We start from the raw sequence: 26,099 nt of genomic DNA on the forward strand, positions 1-26,099 counted from the left end.
ACGCTGGATGTAAATATAGTTTCAAATGTCATACAGCTAGCCTAAATAGCATTTTAGCAATAATTAGCTGGCAGTCATGCCGCGACCAAATATGTCTGATTAGCACATAAGTCAACAACATCAACAAAACTCACCTTTGTGATTTAGTTGACATTGTCGTTGGAAATGCATCTGCAGGATATCCATACATCTCTGTGCCATGTCTGCCTTAGCATCGCCGGTAAAATGTGCAAACACTCCGGCACATTCAATGGGGATCTGGCGGAAGATTTCTTTGACTTAATTGGAAATGCATCTGCTTTGAGTGTCGCAGGATATCCACACAATCTTGCCATCTCTGTAGTAGCATAGCTTTCGTCGGTAAAGTGTGCGGAACAAACGACTGACCATTTCGTCGGCTTCCCCCACACCCTCGTATTTTGAACACGTTTCGTCCAATTTCTTGCCACTTTCGCATCTTTGGGCCAGTGGTGCAACTTGAATCCCTCCCTGTTAGTGTTGTTACACTCTCCGACAACACACCGACGAGGCATGATGTCTCCAAGTTTCCAGAAAATAGTCGAAAAAACCGAAAATAACAGAGCTGAGATGGTGGCTTTATTACCTAGGTGACGTCACGTTCTGACGTCATTGCTCCGAGAGCGATAAATAAAAAAGGCATTTAATTCGCCCAAATTCACCCATTTCGAGTTCGTAAATCGGTTAAAATCATATATGGTCTTTTTTCTGCAACATCAAGGTATATAATGACGCTTACATAGGTCTGGTGATAATGTTCCCCTTTAATGGCAAAGGTAACACACCCCAGTCTACTGCCATCTAATGCCTTTGCATTGCAACTGCATGCAAATGTTATTATATGATACAGTGCAGTGCATTACTTGTAAATCAGACACAGACGTGTAAGAAAAGAAGATAATTGGGTAGCACAGCTCAGTGTTAGGTTATATAACAAAATAGGAATTTTTTATGAAGCAATTAACATTTAGTAACACATTTGAACACACATACAAGTAACAAAAATTGGTATTGAATATTTGTATCGATGCCCAAGTACCCTCTCCATTTTCTACCGCTTATTCCCTTTTGGGGTTGCGGGGGGCGCTGGTGCATATCTCAGCTACAATCGGGCGGAAGGCGGGGTACACTCTGGACAAGTCGTCACCTCATCGCAGGGCCAACACAGATAGACAAACAACATTCACACGCACATTCACACACTAGGGCCAATTTAGTACTGTATCGATTAAAATGTGAAAGGTACCCATCCCTTATTGCCAAGTGGCCAATTAACGCAGCGACACGGATGAGTTCATGTATTCCATTATTTGTTGTGCATAAAGTAAATTGGCACATTTTTAATTATTGATGTATAAATACATGAACATATTTAATGGAAACATTGAAATTATTTTGAAGATATGAATACATATTGCAATAATTTGTATGTATATAATAATTAAAACTAAAATTTCACTGTTTAACTCAAGTGTTAAGCGAACAGGTTTTATCCGGCCCGCGTGATGAGTTTGTTATGTATAAAAATTAACCTGACATTTTTTAATGAAAGAAACAGCTGTTCTAAATGTAGATATAGAAAGTCTTTGTATCTTTGTAGATGATGCAACATATGTACAAAATAAACCACATGATGTTGGTCCATCAGGCGAGGAAAATGTTCAAACTACATAAATAACATACTGGATTTCGATATTATTTTTTTAAATCTTGATTAATTGAAAATTAACACCAATGAGATGACTGAGGAATGTTATCACATAATCAGAAAATATAAAAAACAACAAATAACGTATATATACTATTAACCGCAACAGGTAATTTAAAAAAACCCAAAACAACAACATTAAGATTTGAGTATGATTTTTCCCGATGTGGACCTCAATCTAAAATGAGCTTGACACCCCTGGTTTAAGTGTTCACACTTTTACAACACACAAATCTATATGTTGTAACAAATAACTCCACAGTCATGCGGGTGAGGTAAAAACAGGGATCAAAAAGATTAATGTACAAACCCTGTTTCCATATGAGTTGGGAAATTGTGTTAGATGTAAATATAAACGGAATACAATGATTTGCAAATCAGTTTCAACCCATATTCAATTGAATATGCTACAAAGACAACATATTTGATGTTCAAACTGAATAAACTTTTTTTTTTTTTTGCAATTAATCATTAAGTTTAGAATTTGGTGTCAGCAACATGTGACAAAGAAGTTGGGAAAGGTGCCAATAAATACTGATAAAGTTGAGGAATGCTCATCAAACACTTATTTGGAACATCCCACAGGTGTGCAGACTAATTGGGAACAGGTGGATGCCATGATTGGATACAAAAACAGTGTCCCAAAAATGCTCAGTCTTTTACAAGAAAGGATGGGGCGATGTATACCCCTATGTCCACAACTGCGTGAGCAAATAGTCAAACAGTTTAAGAACAACGTTTCTCAAAGTGCAATTGCAAGAAATTTAGGGATTTCAACATCTACGGTCCATAATATCATCAAAAGGTTCAGAGAATCTGGAGAAATCACTCCACGTAAGCGGCATGGCCGGAAACCAACATTGAATGACCGTGACCTTCGATCCCTCAGACGGAAATGTATCAAAAACCGACATCCATCTCTAAAGGATATCACCACATGGGCTCAGGAACACTTCAGAAAACCACTGTCACTAAATACAGTTTGTCGCTACATCTGTAAGTGCAAGTTTAAGCTCTACTATGCAAAGCGAAAGCCATTTATCAACAACATCCAGAAACGCCGCCGGCTTCTCTGGGTTCGAGATCATCTAAGATGGACTTATGCAAAGTGGAAAAGTGTTCTGTGGTCTGACGAGTCCACATTTCAAAATGTTTTTGGACATATCCGGACCAAAGCAGAAGCGAACCATCCAGACGCAAAGTTTAAACAATCAATCAATCAATCAATGTTTGTTAGATAGCTCTATATCACAAGTGCCTCAAAGGGCTGCACAAACCACAACGACATCCTCGAGTCACGGAGCCCACATAAGGGCAAGGAAAAACTCACCCCAGTGGGACGTCGGTGACAGTGACAATGATGAGAAACCTTGGAGAGGCCCGCATATTACCATTACCTCCCTGCTTGGCACTCAGCATCAAGGGTTGGAATTGGGGGTTAAATCACCAAAAATGATTCCCGGGCGCGGCACCGCTGCTGCCCACTGCTCCCCTCACCTCCCAGGGGGTGAACAAGGGGATGGGTCAAATGCAGAGGACAAATTTCACCACACCTAGTGTGTGTGTGACAATCATTGGTACTTTAACTTTAATAAAACTCCTCATAGAAAGTTGCCATTTGTTATAACTTTGTCAGTTGATGCTATGCACATTAATGAACATATCAGATAGAAAAGTGACAGTTTGTAGCCAAAGGCTGATTTCCATCTGCATTTCATTGCAAATAAACACACCCAGGGCTCCTACTAATTCAGCGTTATATTGAGTTGTTATTTTCATGCACTTATTCTTGCTGTATTTATCTGGCACAAGTGGGAAGCCGGTCCCTGAAAATAAGGCCTACTGAAAAGTTTTTTCTTATTCAAACGGGGATAGCAGGTCCATTCTATGTGTCATACTTTCGCGATATTGCCATATTTTTTGCTGAAAGGATTTAGTAGAGAACATCGATGATAAAGTTCGCAACTTTTGGTCGCTAATAAAAAAGCCTTGCCTTTACCGGAAGTAGCAGACGATGTGCGCGTGACGTCACGGGTTGTAGGGCTCCTCACATCCTCACATTGTTTATAATGTGAGCCTCCAGCAGCAAGAGTTATTCGGACCGAGAAAGGGATAATATCCCCATTAATTTGAGCGAGGATGAAAGATTTGTGGATAAGGAAAGTTAGATTGAAGCACTAAAAAAATAAAATAAAAAAGAAAAAGCGACGGCTCCGGGCGGCGGCAGTGGTAGCGTTTCAGATGTAATTAGACAAATTTACTAGGATAATTCTGGAAAATCCCTTATCTGCTTATTGTTTTAATAGTGTTTTAGTGAGATTCTAAAGTCATACCTGAAAGCCGGATGGCTGCAGTGAACGCCAGTGTCTCAGAGAGAAGCCAATGGAGGAGCCAAGATCACAGTTGCCTTTTTGACAGCTACAGGAGGAGGTCCCATAATCCACTGATGTCTCCAGTAAGAGCTGACTTAAAATCACAATTTTCCCATCCAAAAACTTGCTGGTTGACGTAGAGAAACATGTTCGCTTGACCGCTCTGTGTTAAAGTTTCACAACAAAGAAACAAAGCTGCAATCCACCGCTTTCCACCAACAGCATTCTTATTTATAATCTCCATTATTAATTGAACAAATTGCAAAAGATTCAGCAACACTGATGTCCAGAATACTGTGTAATAATGCGATAAAAAGAGACTACTTTTAGCCGTGTGTGGTGCTGGGCTAATATGTCCGCTACAACCCGAGACGTCACGCGCACGCGTCATCATTCCGCGACGTTTTCAACAAGAAACTCTGTGGGAAATTTAAAATTGTAATTTAGTAAACTAAACCGGCCGTCTTGGCATGTGTTGCAATGTTAAGATTTCATCATTGATATATAAACTATCAGACTGCGTGGTCGGTAGTAGTGGGTCTCAGTAGGCCTTTAAACCTGTCCGTGGTGAAAAAAAGGTTGGGGACCATTGGTTGAGAGCATGTTTTTTTTTATGGATAACTAATCTGCCAGCGCCCCCCGCGACCCCGAAAGGGAATAAGCGGTAGAAAATGGATGGATGGATGGAGAATCTGGATTTTATGGCAATGTATTTATACAAACAACACACTGGATGGCAGTCATGGGTCGTTATTACATTGCCAGTTAACAGGCGCCATATCTTTTGTTGCTGTTCTAAAATTTGGCCACCAGATGTCGCCCTCCCAAAAGACACTATACGCAGCCAACCTGTCCGTTGGGCATTGAATGAGCGTGAGGTGTCAGGTGATTGGTTAATGATCCGCGAGCCTCTCTTCCAATTGGTCAGAAAGGCGCGGAGAGGCGGTAATTAGAGGAGAGGGAGAAGCGAGGGTCCAGCACGAGTGTGTTTGTTTCAGAGGCCGGTCTGCTTGCTGCTGGCTGTCGCGCTCACAAGAAGGATGTGAGCGTTCGACGTTGGAATCTTGACTTAAGTGGATTTTGGTTCATGTCAGCCGGATAATGGGTGCGCAAAATCGGGCGCTCAGTGTGACCATGCTGACCACTTTAACTGTTCTTTTGTACGCGACCACTTTGGTGTGTGCGGTGGAAGGTAAGTGCACGAATATTACTCTGTCCCTTGTTAAAAGAAAATATTAATAAGATAGAAAAATACTTTAGGGCCATTTGCTTCGTTCAACCAATTGTTGGTGAGGAATGATTGTATAGTTAGTGTGGACATGTTAAGAAGTGCCTCTCAGTGCACTCAATTGATCCCAAGTACGAATAAATGGTGTACCACAAGGGTGTTAAAGTCATTTTAGACTGGGGGCCACATGGGGAAAAATCTACTCCCAAGTGGGCCGGACTGGTAAGATCACAGCATGATAACTTAAAAATAAAGACAACTTCAGATTGTTTGGTTGGTTTGAAAATAGAATAAGCACATTCTAAAAATGTATTTGTAATAGTAATAATAACATTCTACATGTATTTGTCGTTATTTATACTTTCTGATCAGTCGTTGGTGTTAATTTTCAATCTATCAAGATAAAAAACAATTGTATGCACGTACAACACTTAAAACCTTTAGCATATCAGTATGTGGAATTAAATTATGGAATGGATTAAGTAGAGAAGTTAAACATTGTACTGATATGATCCAGTTTAAGAGGCTGTTTAAATTAATCCATCTTAATCCATCCATCCATACATTTTCTACCGCTTATTCCCTTTCGGGGTCACGGGGGGCGCTGGCGCCTATCTCAGCTACAATCGGGCGGAAGGCGGGGTACACCCTGGACAAGTCGCCACCTCATCGCAGGGCCAACACAGATAGACACAGGTTTAAATTAATATTGCTTACAAAGTACAAAGAAAAATAATTTTGAGAAACTCTTTCAACCTTATTGAAAAAAAGATATTCTTCATCTCAGTATGTTAATAATGACTGAATTAATTAAGTACATATTACAAAACTGTTGTGTTACTCATTCTCGGATGTCATTTTGCTATTTTGACATTTTGCTGTAAAGAAGGTCAGTGAATGAATATATATATTTGTGGGTGCTCTGGCGTGGGAAAGGGGTAGGATTAAATAAGCTTTGCTTCTTCCTACTCCTTTTCGGACATGACGTATTGTGTATTGTGAAATATTGAAATTGCCTGATGTATAATGTTGTAGGTATGTCATGTTCGAAATAAACTAAGAAAAGAAAGAAAAAGAAAAAATAATATCAAAATCAAATTACAGGATACTATTTATGTTGTTTGCTCATTTTCCTCGACTGGTGCTCTGGTTTCTTTGTTTACATATGTAGCAAAATCTACAAATATACTAATAATTGTTATTGCAACATCTAGTGGATTAATTTAGAACAGCAGTTTTTTTCATTCAAAAATGTTGGCTCATTGTTATACTTAGCAAACTCCTCCCACGGGCTGTACGTTCGACACCCCTGGTGTACAATATTTCCATTCATTTTGTTATTGAATCCAGAGGTATGTCTAATGCTCATTTGTGCATTTTGTTCATTATATCAAGATTTCCTTTTACTCTGATATGAATTGGCAAATACACCCTCCATCCATCCATAGAAGTCAAAATATAAGAAACACAAGTACACCCCAATGAGCTGTATTGGAGCTTTAATGGCGCCCAATGCGAAACCCCCTGATCACCATCATAGAATTTTTAATGTTTATTATTATTTTTTGTATATTTTACTAATTTACTGATCTAAAATGTGAGAAATACTTCTTATTATGTATATCAGGGTTGTAAAACTAATGTTTTGCTCAGGGGCCGCATAGAAGAAAATCTATTCCCAAGTTGGCTTTAATGGTAAAATCATGGCATGATAAGTTAAAAATAAAGAAAACTTCAAGTTTTTTTCTTTGATTTACTTTGGCCAAAAATAGAGCTAGCACATTCCGAAAAAGTGCAAATCACAAATAATCCTCTGGACAAAACATTTAAAGTTTGTTGAAAATTCTAAGGAAAGTGGTGCAGTTTTAAAAACACAATGAGCTTAGACTTTGTCTCAGTGTATCTACAAAGCCAGGATTAAACTTTATGTCACTGTCTTTCTGGGATTGAACAAAAACACAATATGTAAACTCTTCTAGGTATCAAATAATAACTTAGATTTATATCGTGCGTTTCTAAACACTCAAAGCGCTCACGGAAAAGTGGGACTCAACATTCATTCACACCTGGTGGTGGTGAGCTACATCAGTAGCCACATGCCCTACCTACTTTCCACGTATCAATCCAGACCTAACTCAACAAACGGAGGTAAAAACTATTCAAAAGGCTTAAGTTCACTTTACTCGAGGGTGCAAAATAACGATGTGTTCTAAGCAGAAGACATAAAACGGCAGGTTTTACATTTCATGTGGGTTGAGGAGGAGGAGCCACAGTCCCCCTTTACTGTGTACCTCTTGCTTGGCCCAAGTATAAACCATTTCCTTGCCTAATTGAATTGCTATTGTGACATCCAGTGGACCTCTTTAAAACAGCAGTTTATTTCGTTCCAAAAAAAAGTAGCTAATTTTTATACTTTATACTCGGCTGTATGTTTGACACCCCGGGTGCATATCCTGTACGTGTGTAACCCATTGTAGCATGTCCGAGTAATGCATTGAAACAAGAATGTAATGCATATGACTACATTTAGTAAGCACATATTACTGAAAACATACTTTTTTAATTGCTCATATACACATTTTGGTCACTGGAGTATATTTTTTCAGCTTTTTTCCAAACCATGTACTTCTTTAATAAGTGCATGGACACTGAAAAATAGGGCAACATGCATATGCCGCCAGTACCAGGAAGTTCCACTCAAAGTGCCCCAAATGGTGAGTGGGGATGGAGCCTAACCCATACTTAATCATTGCCATATTGGCTAGATAACAGAAGGGGAGGGACTAACTTGAGCAGATGCAGTACACAATTAAAAAGGATAATATTGCAATCATCATTACCAGTAAGTGAATTGGGATATCACCGTACTGTCATTTTGTGCACCCCCGATTTTTGCATCCATTCATTTTCTACCGTTTATTCCCTTTGGGGTTGCGGGGGGCGCTGGTGCCTATCTCAGCTACAATCAGGCGGAAGGCGGTGTACACCCTGGACAACTCGCCACCTCATCGCAGGGCCAACACAGATAGACAGACAACATTCACATTCACACTCACACACTAGGGCCAATTTAGTGTTGCCAATCAACCTATCCCCAGGTGCATGTCTTTGGAAGTGGGAGGAAGCTGGAGTACCCGGAGGTAACCCACGCATTCATGGGGAGGACATGCAATCACCACACAGAAAGAACTCGAGCCCGGGATTGAACCCAGGACTCAGGACCTTCGTATTGTGAGGCAGACACACTAACCCCTTTTCCACTGTGAAGCCTCAATTTTTGCAATTTTTTATAATAATAATAACAATAATAGATTTTATTTGTATTGCACTTAACATTTATTTACGAACCACAGATCGAATAAAAGTATGATTTGTTGTACGAACCTTGTCTCAATGTACTAACGTTTCGTCCACCCACTGAGTGCCTCGCAGTGCAGCCATTCTGTGCCCTGCAGCACATCCAGTGTTGAAGCATTTTTTGGCCTTTTAACAGCATTTTTGAGTTTCTATGCCTCAAAATGAGTCCAAAAAAAGCAATTGACAACAATTGGTTTGAAACATCCAGGAAGTATCCATAGCGTTGTCAACACTGACCACTCCCCCTTTCTACAGCTGTGCGCCATTGAGATTAGCCAAAAAGAATAGCCAACAAGAATAAGTGTATTTTGTTTTTTAGTCCAATCATTGTAGCAACCTGGCTAGGTAGTTTTGTGATTTCAAACTGTGAATGCACCACAAGGAGCAAATGACAGTGTATTTGCGTGTCGGCAGGTTGGTTGAAAATGAAGACAAATCAGCTGATTGTTGTTGTTTTGACTTTGTTCTTAAATATGAAATTGGTCCATTACCCCCCTATTATGTTTGATATGCTGTACTATAACACTTGATATTGTGTTGAAAGTGTATGAACTTTTGTTAAGGCTGCAACCTATTATTCATATATACATTATTTGAAATGGAGAATTTAATATATAGACTTTTATGTTTATCAACCCTGTTCAGGAACAAATTAAATGTGTAAATGGAAGTTTTACTGTACATTAAGTAGAAGTTGCACTGTTTTTTGTTTGCTCAAGATTCTGACCTAGGCTTGGAGAATAAACTACATTTCGGTACCCAGTCTACTAAAGGAGCAGTGTCCTTGGTTTATGACGTTACAACTTTCCATGGTTACGCACCCTCAATGTGCTCAGAGTTGGCCAGGTGCACTGAGAAAGAGCTTTTTAGTACCCTTTTTACACGTCATCATGTTTTCCCTAAGTGGCAAAGCACCAAAGAAAAATCTTGTTATCACCATGGATGAATGATGGATGAACGTCATAAAAAGCTCAGAGAGAGTATAAACAACCACCAATAACAGAGGAGAAGAGGTTGATATCCTTTTATCCTAGCCTGGGACACTATTTCAAGAAAGTAGAAACACCTGTAAAGCAATGAGAGGAGTAAACGTACAATTGGGTGTATAGCTGCCTTTTTTTAAATGATCGGTGATCCGGTGAGGAACTGCAGTGCCCAGCCGATCTTCATCACAGCTGTGTCCCAGTGTTTACATTGCTAAAGATTGTACCATATTTTCCGGACTATAAGGCGCACTTAAAATATATATTTTTTCACCTCAAAACTCGACAGTGCGCCTTATCACCCGGTGCTCCTTATGTACGGAATAATTCTAAGTTTGCTTACCGACCTCGAAGCAATTTTATTTCGTACATGTTGTACTGATAAGTGTGACCAGTAGATGGCAGTCAAACATAAGAGATACGTGTAGCCTGCTACATGGTGTACTGATAAATGTGACCAGTAGATGGCAGTCAAACATAAGAGATTTGTGTAGCCTGCACTATGATGGCAATATGAGTCAAACAAACAACACCAACCTTTTATATGTTCCATTGAAAATATAGTACATTACACACGGCGCTCAAAAATCAATCAGAATGTTTTCGTACGGCTTTGGTATGCTAGGACGCCGCATCGCTTAATGTGCTTCAACATATGAGTATAATTATAGTGTGTGTATAAGGTAAGACATAATATCTGCCGTTTTGTTTCACAATATTTTGCAAAAGAAACTTTACTTACCTCCTGGTACCTGCTGATCTGTATTTGGGATGTCCATAAATCCGAGTTTGTAGTCGGTGCCGAACCCGTAGTCGATAAGCTTGTTCTTTTTCTCTATCTTCATGTTATGGGGCATGTATCCTCTGCTGTTGCCATTTCTAATATAAAGTAATATAAAGTTCTTACTTATATTTGTCAGTAAACGCGCCATTAAAGCACTAAACCATACCAGTTTAGTGAGTTTACATTGTTCACCCAAGGAACTTTAGATATTAGAGTTCCGGTCAAACAGTTTTTCACGGGACACATTTTTGGTGTTGTTGTTTCTGGATGAGGAGATGCCGCTACGTTATTGATTTGAGTAAAGTCTCAATGTCATTAAAACAGTTAGCTCCATCTTTTGACACTTCTTCCACTCCCGTCCTTTTACACTTCACCGGTACAACAAAGATGACGCGGTGAAGACGCTGCCGAAGGTGAGCCACGTTAATAAGATAGCCCAGAAAATGGCGTATACAACAGTGACTGTCAGAAAGCAGCTAGAAGATGATCCGTAAAACATCATCCATGCAACATTTTGACCAAATAACCCCCATTATAAGGAAGTGTTTTCAATTTAGAAAAAATGCACCCTATAATCAAGTGCTCCTTATACATGAAAAAAGATCAAAAATAGACCATTCATCAGCACAAATTAAAGTTGTCTATTCGACATATTCCCGCTTGAAGCTGAACCAGCGCCAGACGATAGACCCCGTGCTGTTTTTCAACGGAATAAGTCTTCCTTCATTTGTTACGGGATTCGCACCTTCTTTCTCCGCAACAACCCGCTAGCATCACAGCAACCCTTAGCCACCCCACGACCTCTCCGCTGGGCGAGAGCGTGTACGTATGACGTGACAGTAAGTGACGTATGAATGTGCGCCTGCTTGTCTGTGAGGACACAGGAAAGAGGAGGAGAGTGTAATGCCCACAGCTGCGTGAGAATGTCTACTCAAATATTACGATATAGTAATTTTCTATATCGCACAAAGACAAACTTGTGATATATATCGTGTATCGATATATCCTCCAGCCCTACAATGAACCATCACAACATGTTATGTAGACCACAAGAAATTGTTTTGAATGTAGAAAAATATCGAAATATAGAAAATGAACCTATCTATGTAAGGTAATTTTTTTTCTCTAAACTTGGGATGTACACCGAGTACCAGTATTTTAAGTTAAAGTTAAAGTTAAAGTACCAATGATTGTCATACACACCCTAGGTGTGGTGAAATTTGTCCTCTGCATTTGACCCATCCCCTCGTTCACCCCCTGGAAGGTGAGGGGAGCAGTGGGCACCATTGGTGCCACGCCCGGGAATCATTTTTGGTGATATAACACCCAATTCCAACCCTTATTTCTGAGTACCAAGACGGAAAATAATTGGTCCCAATTTTATAGTCTTCGGTACGACTTGGCCGGGGTTTGAACTCACAACCTACCGATCTCAGGGAAGACACTCTAACCACTAGGCCACTGAGTTGGTGGCCTTGTGGTTTTTTATTACCGGTTTAAAATTGAGTCGTTCCTCCTAGACCGCGAAGATTCTGGACTAACGGTACTGCTATTGGTATTTTTTTTTTTATTCCATCTTTATCCGTCGTATTTATGACATATTGTCACATTCGGTTCAGCTGCCGCTGCATACGCAAACCAAATCAGCTAGTTATAATTACAAATAGGAAGCAACACCACAAAAAAGTTTGCAACACCACAATTAGTCTTCCAAAGTCTGAGTTATACAGTTTAAAGTAAACGCTACTTAACTTATGACCGCCGCTACCGCACTTCATCTACCGTCTTCATAACGATCAATTAATCCACAGGCTAATAATAATCCACAAGAAGAAGTGAAACATTGAAGTAGGGCTGAACGATATGGACCAAAACTGATAACACAGTATTTTTAGTACCTTGAAAAAACGTGCAAAGTACTTAAAGTAGCCCAAGTGTTTTATGGCTAGATAACCAGTCTTGAGAGTACTCAGATTATTTTTGTTTTAAGGAGTAACATAATGTTTTGTTTATTTTTAAAGAGTAATTAGTTAGCCGTTATTATGTCAAAGCAGTTTTCATTAATTTTGTTAGGTTAGGTTGGCTGGGTTATAGCCTCACACTAGTGCACGGGGATAGACACTCGCTCTCTGTGGTGAAAACCGCTGCCTGTTAGGTTTAAAACAACTTTTCAGCCACCCAGCTGCTATACTACATTAGCTTAGTTTACACAGACTATGAGGAGAGGCACCTTCAAGCCAAGGAGTAGTTTAACATTTGACGCAGAGAGGACTTATCGCTAGCTGCTGTGCTAAGCCGCTAACAAGAAGTGAACAACATAAACAGATACGATTAGTGATAAAGTCCCTAAAGAAGGTGAGGTATAGGTTCTCAAACAAATAGGTGTATGTTTCAATCGAGCTGTAGGCACTCACCAATAGCCAAATGTAGTCGCTGACCGAACCACTTTTGACGTGTGTTTGGGGTCATTGTCCTGTTGGAACATCCAACTGCGCCCAAGGCCCAACCTCCAGCCTGATGGTTTTAGGTTGTCCTGAATAATGTGGTGGTAATCCTCCTTTTTCATTGTCCCGTTTACTCTTTGTAAAGCAACAGTTCCATTGGCAGCAAAGTAAGTAATACAATAATCTATAAAGTTGCTTTGACACAAGATAAAATCTGCCGACAGGTCGGTAGTCGCCATCTGACGTCACTCAATTGCGTAGTATTAATAGTCACCTTGCTTAAATGTGTTTCAGTTAGTTCGGTCTCTTGACTCTACAACTGTACGATTGAGCGTTACACTTGATCAATTAGTCTTTTTACTTTGGTTGTTCACAAAACACAGACACATACCATGGTCGGTTGCTGTCAACCTCCGGTCCGTCACTCAAACACGTCCCTGTGCAACATAAACACAAAACTATTTATATTGTTACCAAATGCACACCCACATAACATGCTAATTGATTGTATTGATTTATATGATATCTTTGTTATGATATATCATTTAAAAGGTGTGCGTTCTGCACATGAATACATGAACGTTATTTACAGCTGAGTTTAATCCTGAAGGAAGTCTCTTGAAGGAAACAATAAAGTACTATCTAATTGTAATGAATAGAAGCAGTGATGGATCGGTGTGCTCCTTACAAGATGATGACATAATTGCATTAGCAAACAAAGTTGACTTGTTTAAGACTTATAAAGCAGATGTTGATGAAAGACTTCCCTGCTGTGAGATGTTACATCATGTTGTGACGGTGTACAATCTCTTGTGCTAATAAAATACAGTAATGAAAAACATTTTTTTTTCCGCATCTTTATATATATATATGCATATATATATATATATATATATATATATATATATATATATATATATATATATATATATATATATATATACAGATATATATATATATATATATATATATATATATATATATATATATATATATATGTATCTGCGATGAGGTGGCGACTTGTCCAGGTTGTACCCCGCCTTCCGCCCGATTGTAGCTGAGATAGGCGCCAGCGCCCCCCGTGACCCCAAAAGGGAATAGGCGGTAGAAAATGGATGGATATATACATATATATATATATATATATATATATATATATATATATATATATATATATATATATATATGTATATATATATGTATGTATGTAGGTGTGGGAAAAATCACAAGACTACTTAATCTCTACAGAACTGTTTCATGAGGGGTTCCCTCAATCATCAGGAGATTATATATATATATATATATATATATATATATATATATATATGGACACCAATTACATATAGTACCGATAAATACCCGTGTCAATAACAAATATTGATAAGAGTATAATATCGATACAATCTTAATGATATACATCTCTGCTCTAAACTAAATAAAATTGATGCTCACCAAATGTTAATTTTTTCTCAACTAAGAATCGATAAAGAACCAAATCGCTAAGAAGAATCGAATGTGGAATTCTTACAAAAAATATCTTACCAATTACAATTCCCTACGCAAACCCCACACAGAGATGCAACTTAGACTTAGACAAACTTTATTGATCCACAAGGGAAATTGTTCAAAGAATGGAAAGAGTAAGGATGGAAAGGATGATGCAGGTATAAAGTAGACTTAAAATGGACCATAGTAACAATATAAAATATAACATATATGTAATATTTACATATTATATATACAGTATATAATATATACTGCTATATTATATTATATTTTTATATAATATATACTACATACAGTATAACAAATCCCAATTACAATGTACAATGTTACAGTATATGTAATGGCTGTTGCAAAAAAAAAAAAAAGGTCAGCATAAAGTAGAGAGTAGATCCAGCTTAAAATAAACATTATAAACAAAGAGAGGTAGCTAACATAGAAGCGGTCAGGTAATAGACAGATATCATCTAATGCTAAATGGCGAGTGATTACACAGCTGGATGGAATGCGGAACGAAGGAGTTCTTGAATCGATAACCTGCAACTTATAACTTTATCCATCCATCCATCCATCATCTTGCATTTATCTGAGGTCGCGTCACGGGGCAGCAGTGATTGATTCTTAGTCCTTGTCAAAGCCCAACATTTGCCACCATTCGCCGTCAAACCCGTAGCCTCTACCCCTTTACCTTCCTGCAAATCCTGCTTCTCCTGATCTCCGCAGTCCCAGATACTCTACCTTCCCACCCTTTAGGCATATCCCAATTATTTTACATTGGACCTGACTGTGCAGCCTCCCCCAGTTTTCGCCGCCTCCTCCTGCTGCTTATATAGACGAGTTTGCAGCGTTCTAATGGCGTGTGTAATGACAGACTCCACAGCAGGACTCCGCCATTAGTAGAGATGTAAATGCGTTGCAGGGCAGGTCTATTTTGGTTAAGCCGAACACTGGGCATACAGTATGTGTAGGAGAGACATCTACAGATGGATAGGTGCTGTGTAGGCTGCAGCTTGTTAAGTCTGTGCCTAATAAACCGAGTTTGTATGAAATAAATTCACTGATGAGACAGTCACTTGATTTTCATACCTGTACTGAGACTCTACTTCTGAATTTTTAATAAAGAAGGATAAATGTTAGGATGTGCACCCACATGCCTCAAAATATGTCATTCTAACAAAAAGATGAATTATTACATGCTGTAAGGCACAAAGGGTATGTCTGCAAGTTGTTAGGCTTACTGTACAATGTATTATTTCATTCCCTTTTTAACAAGGCAACGTTTTGAGATGTATGATCTTCTCCAGGGCCTTGTTAAAAATGATTTATCTACTGTGGGACATTTTGTGAAAGACTATGCACCATCAGGAGTTTTGGGGCCAGTCACTGATAAGTGAGGTAAAATTACAGTGGTGGACTCCAATGGGGGTTATTTGTGTCTTTATTACAAAAGCTTTTTTTTTTTTTGACACTGAATTTATGTGATTAGATTTTTTGCATTTAAATTTTGTGAATTTTGGTGACAATTTCACTGAAAAAAAAGTGTCAGCAAAATGTCGTTTTTTTTAAATTCAGGGTTTTAAAATTCAGTGTTTTGAAATTCAGTGTATGAAAATTATGTGTTTTAAAAATCAGTCTATAAAAATTCAGTGCTGTAAACTTAAGTGTAGAACAATTCACCGCTTCAAAAAGCAAGACTCACTTCCGATAAATTAAGATTGAAGTAGTGTTGTCCCGATACTAATATTTTGGTACCAAAATTATTTTGATAATTTCAGTACTTTTCTACAGGGACCACAAAAAAATTGCATTATTGGCTTTATTTTAACAAAAAATGTTACGGTATATAGGGGTGTAACGGTACACAAAAATTTCGGTTTGGTACCTACCTCGGTTCAGAGGTCACGGTTCGGTTCATTTTCGGTACAGTAAGAAAACAACAAAGTATGCATTTTTTGGTTATTTAGTTACCAAATTTGCAAAATCTTCCACCAAAAATATTTTTCTTAGTGTAATGTTTGATGTGAAGTTATCAGAACCTTGGATAGGTCAATAATTCATAAAAACATTGACTTTGATTCAATATTTTGTTTTGATTTTGAGCAATGACAGTTTGAAAGAAAAAAAAACTGCTTTGTTTTATTAGTCAACGTTGCAACTTTTTTTAAATTACATTCAGCTTTTTTATTTCACTTTTGTTTATGTTTTTGTTTATTTTAATAGTATTTTTAGAATGTGCCGTGGGCCTTTAAAAGACTAGCTGTGGGCCGCAAAAGGCTTCCGGGGCACACTTTTAAAGTACCAATGATTGTCACACACACTAGGTGTGGCAAAATTTGTCCTCTGCATTTGACCCCTCCCCTTGTTCACCCCCTGGGAGGTGAGGGGAGCTGTGGGCAGCAGCGGTACTGCGCCCGTTTTGACACCCTTTGCTATAGATAATAAAAAATTTAATCTGATAAATCTATGGGTAAAAAGCACAGCCTGGCAATGTGCGCGTTTATCATAACTCTTTCTCGCTCTTTCTGTCTCTGCTCCCCTCCCCCTAAGGAATGCTGCTGCGCACACAATTTGTTTTGTTTTCAACCCCTTCTTAACCCTGAACATACATTGAAAATACACGCAACCCTAACTTAAGATGCCGGTCATTTGAGGCGTTAAGAAACTCCACCCGGACATCCCCGCAAAAGAGGAGTTATGGTCAGTCTATCTTAACCCGGTCGCTGCTAGCATGCTGTGTGTTGTGCCTTGGTGTACATTGTTTACACAACGTGCAGTACGCTACTTAATATGTCCGTGTGGAAACTTGTACGGTACACCTCGGAACTGAACCAAAACCCCTGTACCGAAACGGTTCAATACAAATACATGTACCGTAACAACCCTAACGATATATTAAATATGTGTTTTTTATTGCAAGTTTGTCCTTACATAAAAGAGTGAACATACAAAAGAACTTGTATTTTATTAGTAAGTAAGCAAACAAAGGCTCCTCTTTTAGTCTGCTGACGTATGCAGTCATTTTCCATTCAATTATATTGTCAAAATGATTAAGGACAAGTGGTTGAAAATGAATTGTTAATCTACTTGTTTATTTACTGTTAATATCTGCTTACTTTCACTTTTAACTTGTTCTAACTACACTTCTGTTAACATATAATAATCACTTATTATTCTGTTGTTCCATACTTTATATTAGTTTTGGATGATACCACAGATTTGGGTATCAATCCAATACTAAGTCGTTACAGGATCATACATCGGTCATATTCAAATACCCTGGTGTCCAGGGACATACTGTATTTCCTGAGTTTATAAACATAATATACATTAAAAAAAATATATATATATATATATGTTGTGATGGCAAAAAATATCAACGTAATCGGAGTGGTATCGACTTGATACGCTCCTGTACTTGGTATCATTACAGTGGATGTTAGGTGTAGATCCACCAATGGTGTTTGTTTACATTTTGACGCCGGTGAATACGGTGTGTATTGAAGCATGTTTAGCTATTCCTCGTCCTGCAGGGATGATACTTGTAACAAACTCACTTTATTTGTCGCCTTGGAGGCGAGGATTAGTGATTTAGAAGTAGCTAAAACACTGCTGACTGGGGCTGGACTTTAACCGCTAACTAGCTAGCCATGTCTTAAAGCACCTCTTTCTGAGGGTGTTTCAGTGTTATAACTTCACCTTTATTGTTAGTTTTTAAGCCAAAATGCGTCCGTTCTCCCTTTTCTGTCTACACACCGTCTATTTGTGAGTAGTCCGTGATTGTGCACTACCGAACATGTTTTTCTGCTCGTAAACCAGCAGTGACACGATGTGACGACAACGGGGGCGCTAGTACTTTTCAGAGGCGGTATAGTACCGAATACATTTCATTAGTATCGCGGTACAAAACTAATCCAGGTATACCGTACTACCTTAGACTGAAGCAATCAGTCCTTTCTCAGAACCAGCAAATGAAATGTCAAGTTTGGAGTCACTGACACAGGTCTTGCAAAACAGCATAAAAAAGGCCGTTAACTTGGTGGCTTGGGTGTTATAGAACATAATAAACATTTCAATGCGGCCCGCTGGATATTTTCAAACTACAGAAATGACTCCAATCTGGGGCAACACGGTGTGAGAGGGGTTAGTACATCTGCCTCACAATACGAAGGTCCTGAGTAGTCCTGGGTTCAATCCCAGGCTCGGGATCTTTCTGTGTGGAGTTTGCATGTTCTCCCTGTGACTGCGTAGGTTCCCCCCGGGTACTCCAGCTTCCTCCCACCTCCAAAGACATAAGTTGATTGGCAACACTAAATTGGCCCTAGTGTGTGAATGTGAGTGTGAATGTTGTCCGTCTATCTGTGTTGGCCCTGTGATGAGGTGGCGACTTGTGGTGGTCTTGTGCACACTGCAACAAGTCTAATATGCGAGTGTCAGACGTAGGCAGATTTCTACAGAAAAGTTCTACAGAACAGTGATATTGTATTAAGTGGATGTATTTGACCCATTATTTATGTTTCGCCGTGATTGTTGCATCTTTGTTGCTTACTCAATTGTAAAAGACATCACAGGTCTGCAGTAGAGGAGCATCATTCATGTATTCTCAATATTCAATGTTTTATTGTTCATAGTTAATATTTTAAATCCCACTTTATTTATTTGTATGTACATTCTTATTCATGTCTTATTTAGTCAAAAACTAAAATTTAATTCCATTCTTGAGATGGTCTGTTACAACGTTTTTAGTAGCAGTAATTTGTGTGTGTGTTTGCACCATCGTGGGATCAGGTTTTTTCCTTTTTTTTGTGAAATCTTGAGGTTTTATTTACTAATGTACACTAAAGTGTTCATAAAAAGAGATTTGAGCACATTGATCAGATTACATGGCTGTAGCGTGTAGTGCTGCACAAACTGGCTCCCGTACACTGGGGAGCACTATTTCCTTTTAGCGCGGATAAATTAATTCCTTTTCCGGTTGACACTGGCCATTTGAACTGATGTCTGCTGTAATATTGGTACCAATTACAAATAGTACGTTTCTAATGGCTATATTGATGTTAAATAGCAGACAGCATCAACAAATGATCTTGGATTGCCCTACAAACATGATGCCAATAATGTGCTGGGTCAGATTCATTGAAAGACCGGCAGAAGAGTTTTTTTAAAGAAATTTTCCGATAAAATTCATGGCAACAAAACTTTTGAATGTCTCAAAGATAATTTATAAAAGGCTCTGTGGATTGATGGAAGGAGTTTTAAATCCGAGGAAAAAGACTGTTCATGCCCTGACTGATATCCTGAGCAAGGTTACTATTGTTCCTGATTATTTTGTTTGTTTTGCGTGAAGTTAATCATTTGGCTTGCACTAATGCAGCGCAAAGAGGTTTGTGTACACTTTATTATCGCCTCTAATATACATGGTTCATTATCTTTCATCTCATTTGTATTTCGTTTGGGATTATAAATTAAGCCGGCATTCTCCATTTCTTTAGCTACATTCTTAAACAAATATAAGTTAATTTTTTCTACCATTGATGCATTTCAAAATGTTTTGTTCTGTTAATTTGTGAAGCAAATTAATAGACAATAGTTTTTGATTTTGTTTAGTTATTCAGTGTTGGCACTAGTAGGGCTGGGCGATATGGCCTTATTTTTGATATCTCTATATTTTTAGGCCATGTCACGATACACGACATATATCTCGAGATTTTGCCTTAGCCTTGAATTAACACTTGATGCATATGATCACAGCAGTATGATGATTCAATGTGTCTACATTAAAATGTTCTTGTTCATACTGCATTAATATATGCTAGATTTAAATGTTCATGCAGAGAGGGAAATCACAATTAAGTCATTTGACCAAAACTGTATTTATTAAACACTTATTAAGCAGTGGCACAAACATTCATCCATCCATCCATCCATCCATCCATCCATCCAACTTCTTCCGCTTATCTGAGGTCGGGTCGCGGGGGCAGCAGCCTAAGCAGGGAAGCCCAGACTTCCCTCTCCCCAGCCACTTCGTCTAGCTCCTCCCGGGGGATCCCGAGGCCTTCCCAGGCCATCCGGGAGACATAGGCTTCCCAACGTGTCCTGGGTCTTCCCCTTGGCCTCCTACCGGTTGGACGTGCCCTAAACACCTCCCTAGGGAGGTGTTCGGGTAGCATCCTGACCAGATGCCCGAACCACCTCATCTGGCTCCTCTCGATGTGGAGGAGCAGCGGGTTTACTTGGAGTTCCTCCCGGATGACAGAGCTTCTCACCCTATCTCTAAGGGAGAGCCCCGCCACCCGGCGGAGGAAACTCATTTCGGCCGCTTGTACCCGTGATCTTATCATTTCGGTCATTACCCAAAGCTCATGACCATAGGTGAGGATGGGAACGTAGATCAACTGGTAAATTGAGAGCTTTGCCTTCCGGCTCAGTTCCTTCTTCACCACAACAGATCGGTACAACGTCCGCATTACTGAAGACGCCGCACCGATCCGCCTGTCGATCTAACGATCCACTCTTCCCTCACTCGTGAACAAGACTCCTAGGTACTTGAACTCCTCCACTTGGGGCAGAGTCTCATCCCCAACCCGGAGATGGTACTCCACCCTTTTCCGGGAGAGAACCATGGACTCGGACTTGGAGGTGCTGATTCTCATTCCGGTCGCTTCACACTCGGCTGTGAACCGATCCAGTGAGAGCTGAAGATCCCGGCCAGATGAAGCCTCTAGGACCACATCATCTGCAAAAAGCAGAGACCTGATCCCACGGCCACCAAACCTGAACTCCTCAACGCCTTGACTGCGCCTAGAAATTCTCTAGCAGGGTGACTTTTCAAATGATGCTACAAATTAGCAGTGCTGCTACTTTTTGTAGAAACGCTTATTCCGCATAAATGTTCAACATATTCCCGCTTGAAGCCAAACCCCCGCCAGGTGATGCACCCCGTGCTGTTTTTCTTGGGAATTAATTCTACTTACATTTGTTACCAGATTCACACCTTCTCTCTCTCGTATTACCACTCGCAACACACCGTTGGCATTACAGCTAATGTTACCCATGTAGCTACCTGTCTGCTCGGGGAGGGCGTGTGACATTTCAGGTGTGACAGTATGTGAGGTATGTAAGAAGGTGCGCTTGTTTTAAGTCTCTGTGAGAAGGAGATACAAGAAAGAGTGGGAAACACATGCAGTGTAATGCCCGCAGATAAAAGCAACTGCGTGAGAATGTATACCCCAATATCACAATACAGCCATTTTCTATATCGCACTGTATATCACCCAGCCCTAGTATGCATTATCCTATTATATCTCACAATGTATATTGTGTTTTTGGAAAAAACTTGTCATAAACGTTACTTCATTCATTAACAAAAATAACACAAAAGAAAACAAATGCAGTTGTTTATTCGGCCACCCTTAGTGTGACATGCATGGCTGTTGAGTAAGAATGCCCTTCATTCACTTGCACATGGGTTGTTTAGAAGCAACATGGTCTATAACAGTGGTTTTTAACTTGGGTTTGATCGAACCCTAGGGGTTCGGTGATTCGGCCTCAGGTGTTCGGCGGAGGTCAAAACACACCCGACTCATCGTGTAATTAAAAACTTCTCCTTATTGGCGTATTATGGATACCCCCAAACAATGTTCCCTCTAAATTTCCATCTGATTTGCAGATGTGTAATTTGTGGTGAGTTCGTGTGTTGGTTTTGTTCTTTGAACAAGGGGATGTTCATGCACGGTTCATTTTGTGCACCAGTAAAAAAAACATATAACTTTGTCTTAATAAATAAATTCTTAATTTATTTATTTTTTCACTAAAGGGTTCGGTGAACGCTCATAAGAAATTGGTGGGGTTTGGTACATCCAATAATTTTAAGAACCACTGGTCTATAATCATAGGCTATAATCATACAGAATGACAACTTTTATTGACATCTTTGATTCAAGACCATTATCACCCCTTCCAACACCTATAAAGCATTGAGGTGGATGAGCTCAACATTATAGTCCAGAAAATGCACCAAAACAAAACGCCGGTCAAAAAAAAAAAAGACAGCGTAAAAAGACACAAAAAGTGCGTTATTGCCAACACTGTCATTGTGTAATATTGACTTTTTGGCCCTCTCGATAAGCCCATAAGATTTATTAACGATGCCGCAGATCTGTGTAAAGTCTATTGTGTGGACCCCTTTCTTATTTCGAGTTTTAAAATTTTTATTTCTTCACGTTTGCCAACCTTTGTTGTCTTCCTCAAGCCAGTTCACTTAACTATTATACTCTCCTGAGTGGATTTTAGCCCTTCTTTCACTATATTTGGCAGTGGATAAAATTGGGACTTTTCTCCTTGGCTTTAAGATTCATTTATTACAAGTTATGTTTATCGTGTTGGAAGTAACACTGGCAGCAATACAGTGAAACCAGGTTGGTAGTTCTAGTCCAAAAAGGAGAACATGTGTCCTCTCAGATCTCATAAGACTACTGTCAAGTCCTATAAGCATAGTTATTTTCTCTGATTTGAAAATGTGTTGCTTTTTTTGTGACAAATGGGGGTGTCTGTGAGGCTGTTGCTTTGGGAACTTGAGGGTCGAAGGTTTAAGATTTGCTCCTGGTTACTAACAAGTCTGTTACTGGAGAGATGCCAGTGTGTTCCATGAACAACCCCCATCTGCTCTGCGCTTGTCACAGCCCCCTCACTGTGACATCTCTGAGTATAAAATTCATTTCCCCTTAGGGATTAGTGATGTATAATTAAAAACTATGTGAAAGACATGTTGTTGGTTAGTGATATTTACTGAGTCCATTGGGGAAATAATTGAGCTCATGTGACTAATTAGAAAGCAAAGAAACCTTAATTTACCTTAAGGGGCTGCGTGCAATGTCATACTGAAAGATGCTATATATATATATATATATATATATATATATATATATATATATATATATATATATATATATATATATATATATATATATATATATGTATATATGTATATATATACTGAAAGATGTTATATATATATATATATATATATATATATATATGTATATATATATATATATATATATAAAACATCTTTCAGTATGACATATATATATATATATATATAATTTTTTTTTCTACGTGTATATATTTATGTATGTATGTATTTGTCTATATGTATATAGTAGTGGTGGGAATCTTTGGGCACCTCACAATTCCATTACGATAACGATTCTGGAGCTACGATTAAATGATTAAATGATAAATAATTACAAATCGATTATTGATGCATCTGTTATTAATGTATATTGCTGCAATTTTATATTTATTTTTGTTTCACTAAATAGATGTTTATCACTTGCAACTTAAAAAAAACTGCATTTTTAATTAGTTAATCAGTTTGATTAGTTCCCACATTTATTCAATTAATGTCAATGTGTGCAAAACTGAAATATAAGTGCCCTATACTAAAGGAACTGGTCAAATTTCTCTGGGAGGGGGCTCGCTGCAGTTCGCCGAATTTTAGAACTGTCTGCAATACTTTATTTACAATAAAGACATTGATTATCGATTATTGGTGTTTGTTAATAGATTCTTTAATCTTCCATGTCTGATTTGCGATATATCTAAAAATCTATTAATTTTCCCACCCCTAGTGCAGTGGTTCTCAATCGGGGGTACGCATACCCCTGGGGGTACGTAAAAGGTATGCCAAGGGGTACGTGTGATCTTTTTCAAAAATATTCTAAAAATAGCAACAATTCAGAAATCCTTTATAAATATATTTATTGAGTAATATTTCAACCAAATATGAATGTATGTTCATAAACTGTGAAAAGAAATGCAACAATGTTGCATTTCTTTTCACAGTGTTCAGTGTTGACGGCTCGATTTTTTGTGGACATGTTCCATAAATATTGATGTTAAAGATGTATTTTTTTGTGAAGAAATGTTTAGAATGATGTTGATGAATCCAGATGGATCTCTATTACAATCCCCAAAGAGGGCACTTTAAGTTGTTGATTACTTCTATGTGTAGAAATCTTTATTTAGAATTGAATCACTAGTTATTTTTATGTGTTCTTTTCCAAGACCACTACAAATGAGCAATATTTTGCACTGTTATAGAATTTAATAAATCAGAAATTGATGATATAGTGCTGTATTTTACTTCTTTATCTCTTTTTTTCAACCAAAAATGCTTTGCTCTGATTAGGGGGTACTTGAATTAAAAAACATTTTTCACAGGGGGTACATAACTGAAAACAGGTTGAGAACCACTGCCCTAGTATATAAGTGTATATGTATATATTTGTGTATATATATATATATATATATATATATATATATATATATACACACATCCATCCATCCATCTTCTTCCGCTTATCCGAGGTCGGATCGCGGAGGCAGCAGCCTAAGCAGGGAAGCCCAGCCTTCCCTCCCCCCAGCCACTTTGTCCAGCTCCTCCCACGGGATCCCGAGGCGTTCCCAGGCCAGCCGGTAGACAAAGTCTTCCCAACGTGTCCTGGGTCTTCCCCGTGGCCTCCTACCGGTCGGACGTGCCCGAAACACCTCCTGGGGAGGCGTTAGGGTGGCATTCTGACCAGATGCCCGAACCACCTCATTTGGCTCCTCTCGATGTGGAGGAGCAGCAGCTTTACTTTGAGCTCCTCCCGTATGGCAGAGCGTCTCACCCTATCTCTAAGGGAGGAAACTAATTTCGGCCGCTTGTACAGTATATCTCGATATATTTTTTTACTTAAACTCGATATTTAATATATTTCTCGATATATTTTCCGGTGAAAGTATACTTATAAAGATATACATTTTTGAGCGAGATTCACTGAAATTGAACTGTAATGCAAACAGTCAGTGGCACTTTTATTAACGTAGTTAGTCAAGATGGATATTAACAGCACAGAAAATAAACTGTTTGAATAGCACAGAGTTACATAACATAAATACAATACAAAAACATTATTTTCTAAAGTAAAATAAATAACATAGCTGTGCAAATAATACAAAATGTACAAACCCCGTTTCCATATGAGTTGGAAAATTTTGTTAGATGTAAATATAAACGGAATACAATGATTTGCAAATCCTTTTCAACCCATATTCAATTGAATGCACTACAAAGACAAGATATTTGATGTTCAAACTCATAACTTTGTGTGAATGTGAGTGTGAATGTTGTCTGTCTATCTGTGTTGGCCCTGCGATGAGGTGGGTACTTGTCCAGGGTGTACACCGCCTTCCGCCCGATTGTAGCTGAGATAGGCGCCAGCGCCCCCCGCGACCCCGAAAGGGAATAAGCGGTAGGAAATGGATGGATGGATGGATGGATGGATGGAATTAACTTAGAATTTCATGGCTGAAACATGTGCCAAAGTAGTTGGGAAAGGGCATGTTCACCATTTTGTTACATCACCTTTCAACAACACCCAATAAACGTTTGGGAACTGAGGAAACCAATTGTTGAAGCTTTGAAAGTGGAATTCTTTCCCATTCTTGTTTTATGTAGAGCTTAAGTTGTTCAACATTCCGGTGTTTCCGCTGTCGTATTTTATGCTTCATAAGGCGCCACACATTTTCGATGGGAGACAGGTCTGGACTGCAGGCGGGCCAGGAAAGTACCCGCGCTCTTTTTTTACGAAGCCAAGCTGTTGTAACACATGCTGAATGTGGCTTGGCATTGTCTTGCTGAAATAAGCAGGGGCGTCCAT

The 26,099-nt window shown here is 38.8% G+C and overlaps 1 protein-coding gene across 1 annotated transcript in view; it reads left to right on the plus strand.

Moving 5' to 3' along the window:
* Window positions 1-5,103: 5,103 nt before the first annotated feature.
* The window catches only part of LOC133540745 (ephrin type-B receptor 1-like), a 301,052-nt gene continuing 280,056 nt past the window's right edge, over window positions 5,104-26,099 (plus strand). Inside the window, exon 1 of the mRNA XM_061883635.1 lies at window positions 5,104-5,290. Coding sequence (XP_061739619.1) covers window positions 5,200-5,290 — 91 coding nt within the window. The 5' untranslated portion in view covers window positions 5,104-5,199. The remainder of the gene's footprint in view (window positions 5,291-26,099) is intronic.

This window comes from Nerophis ophidion, linkage group LG22 (genome assembly GCF_033978795.1).
Source record: "Nerophis ophidion isolate RoL-2023_Sa linkage group LG22, RoL_Noph_v1.0, whole genome shotgun sequence".
NCBI classification, from domain to species: domain Eukaryota; kingdom Metazoa; phylum Chordata; class Actinopteri; order Syngnathiformes; family Syngnathidae; genus Nerophis; species Nerophis ophidion.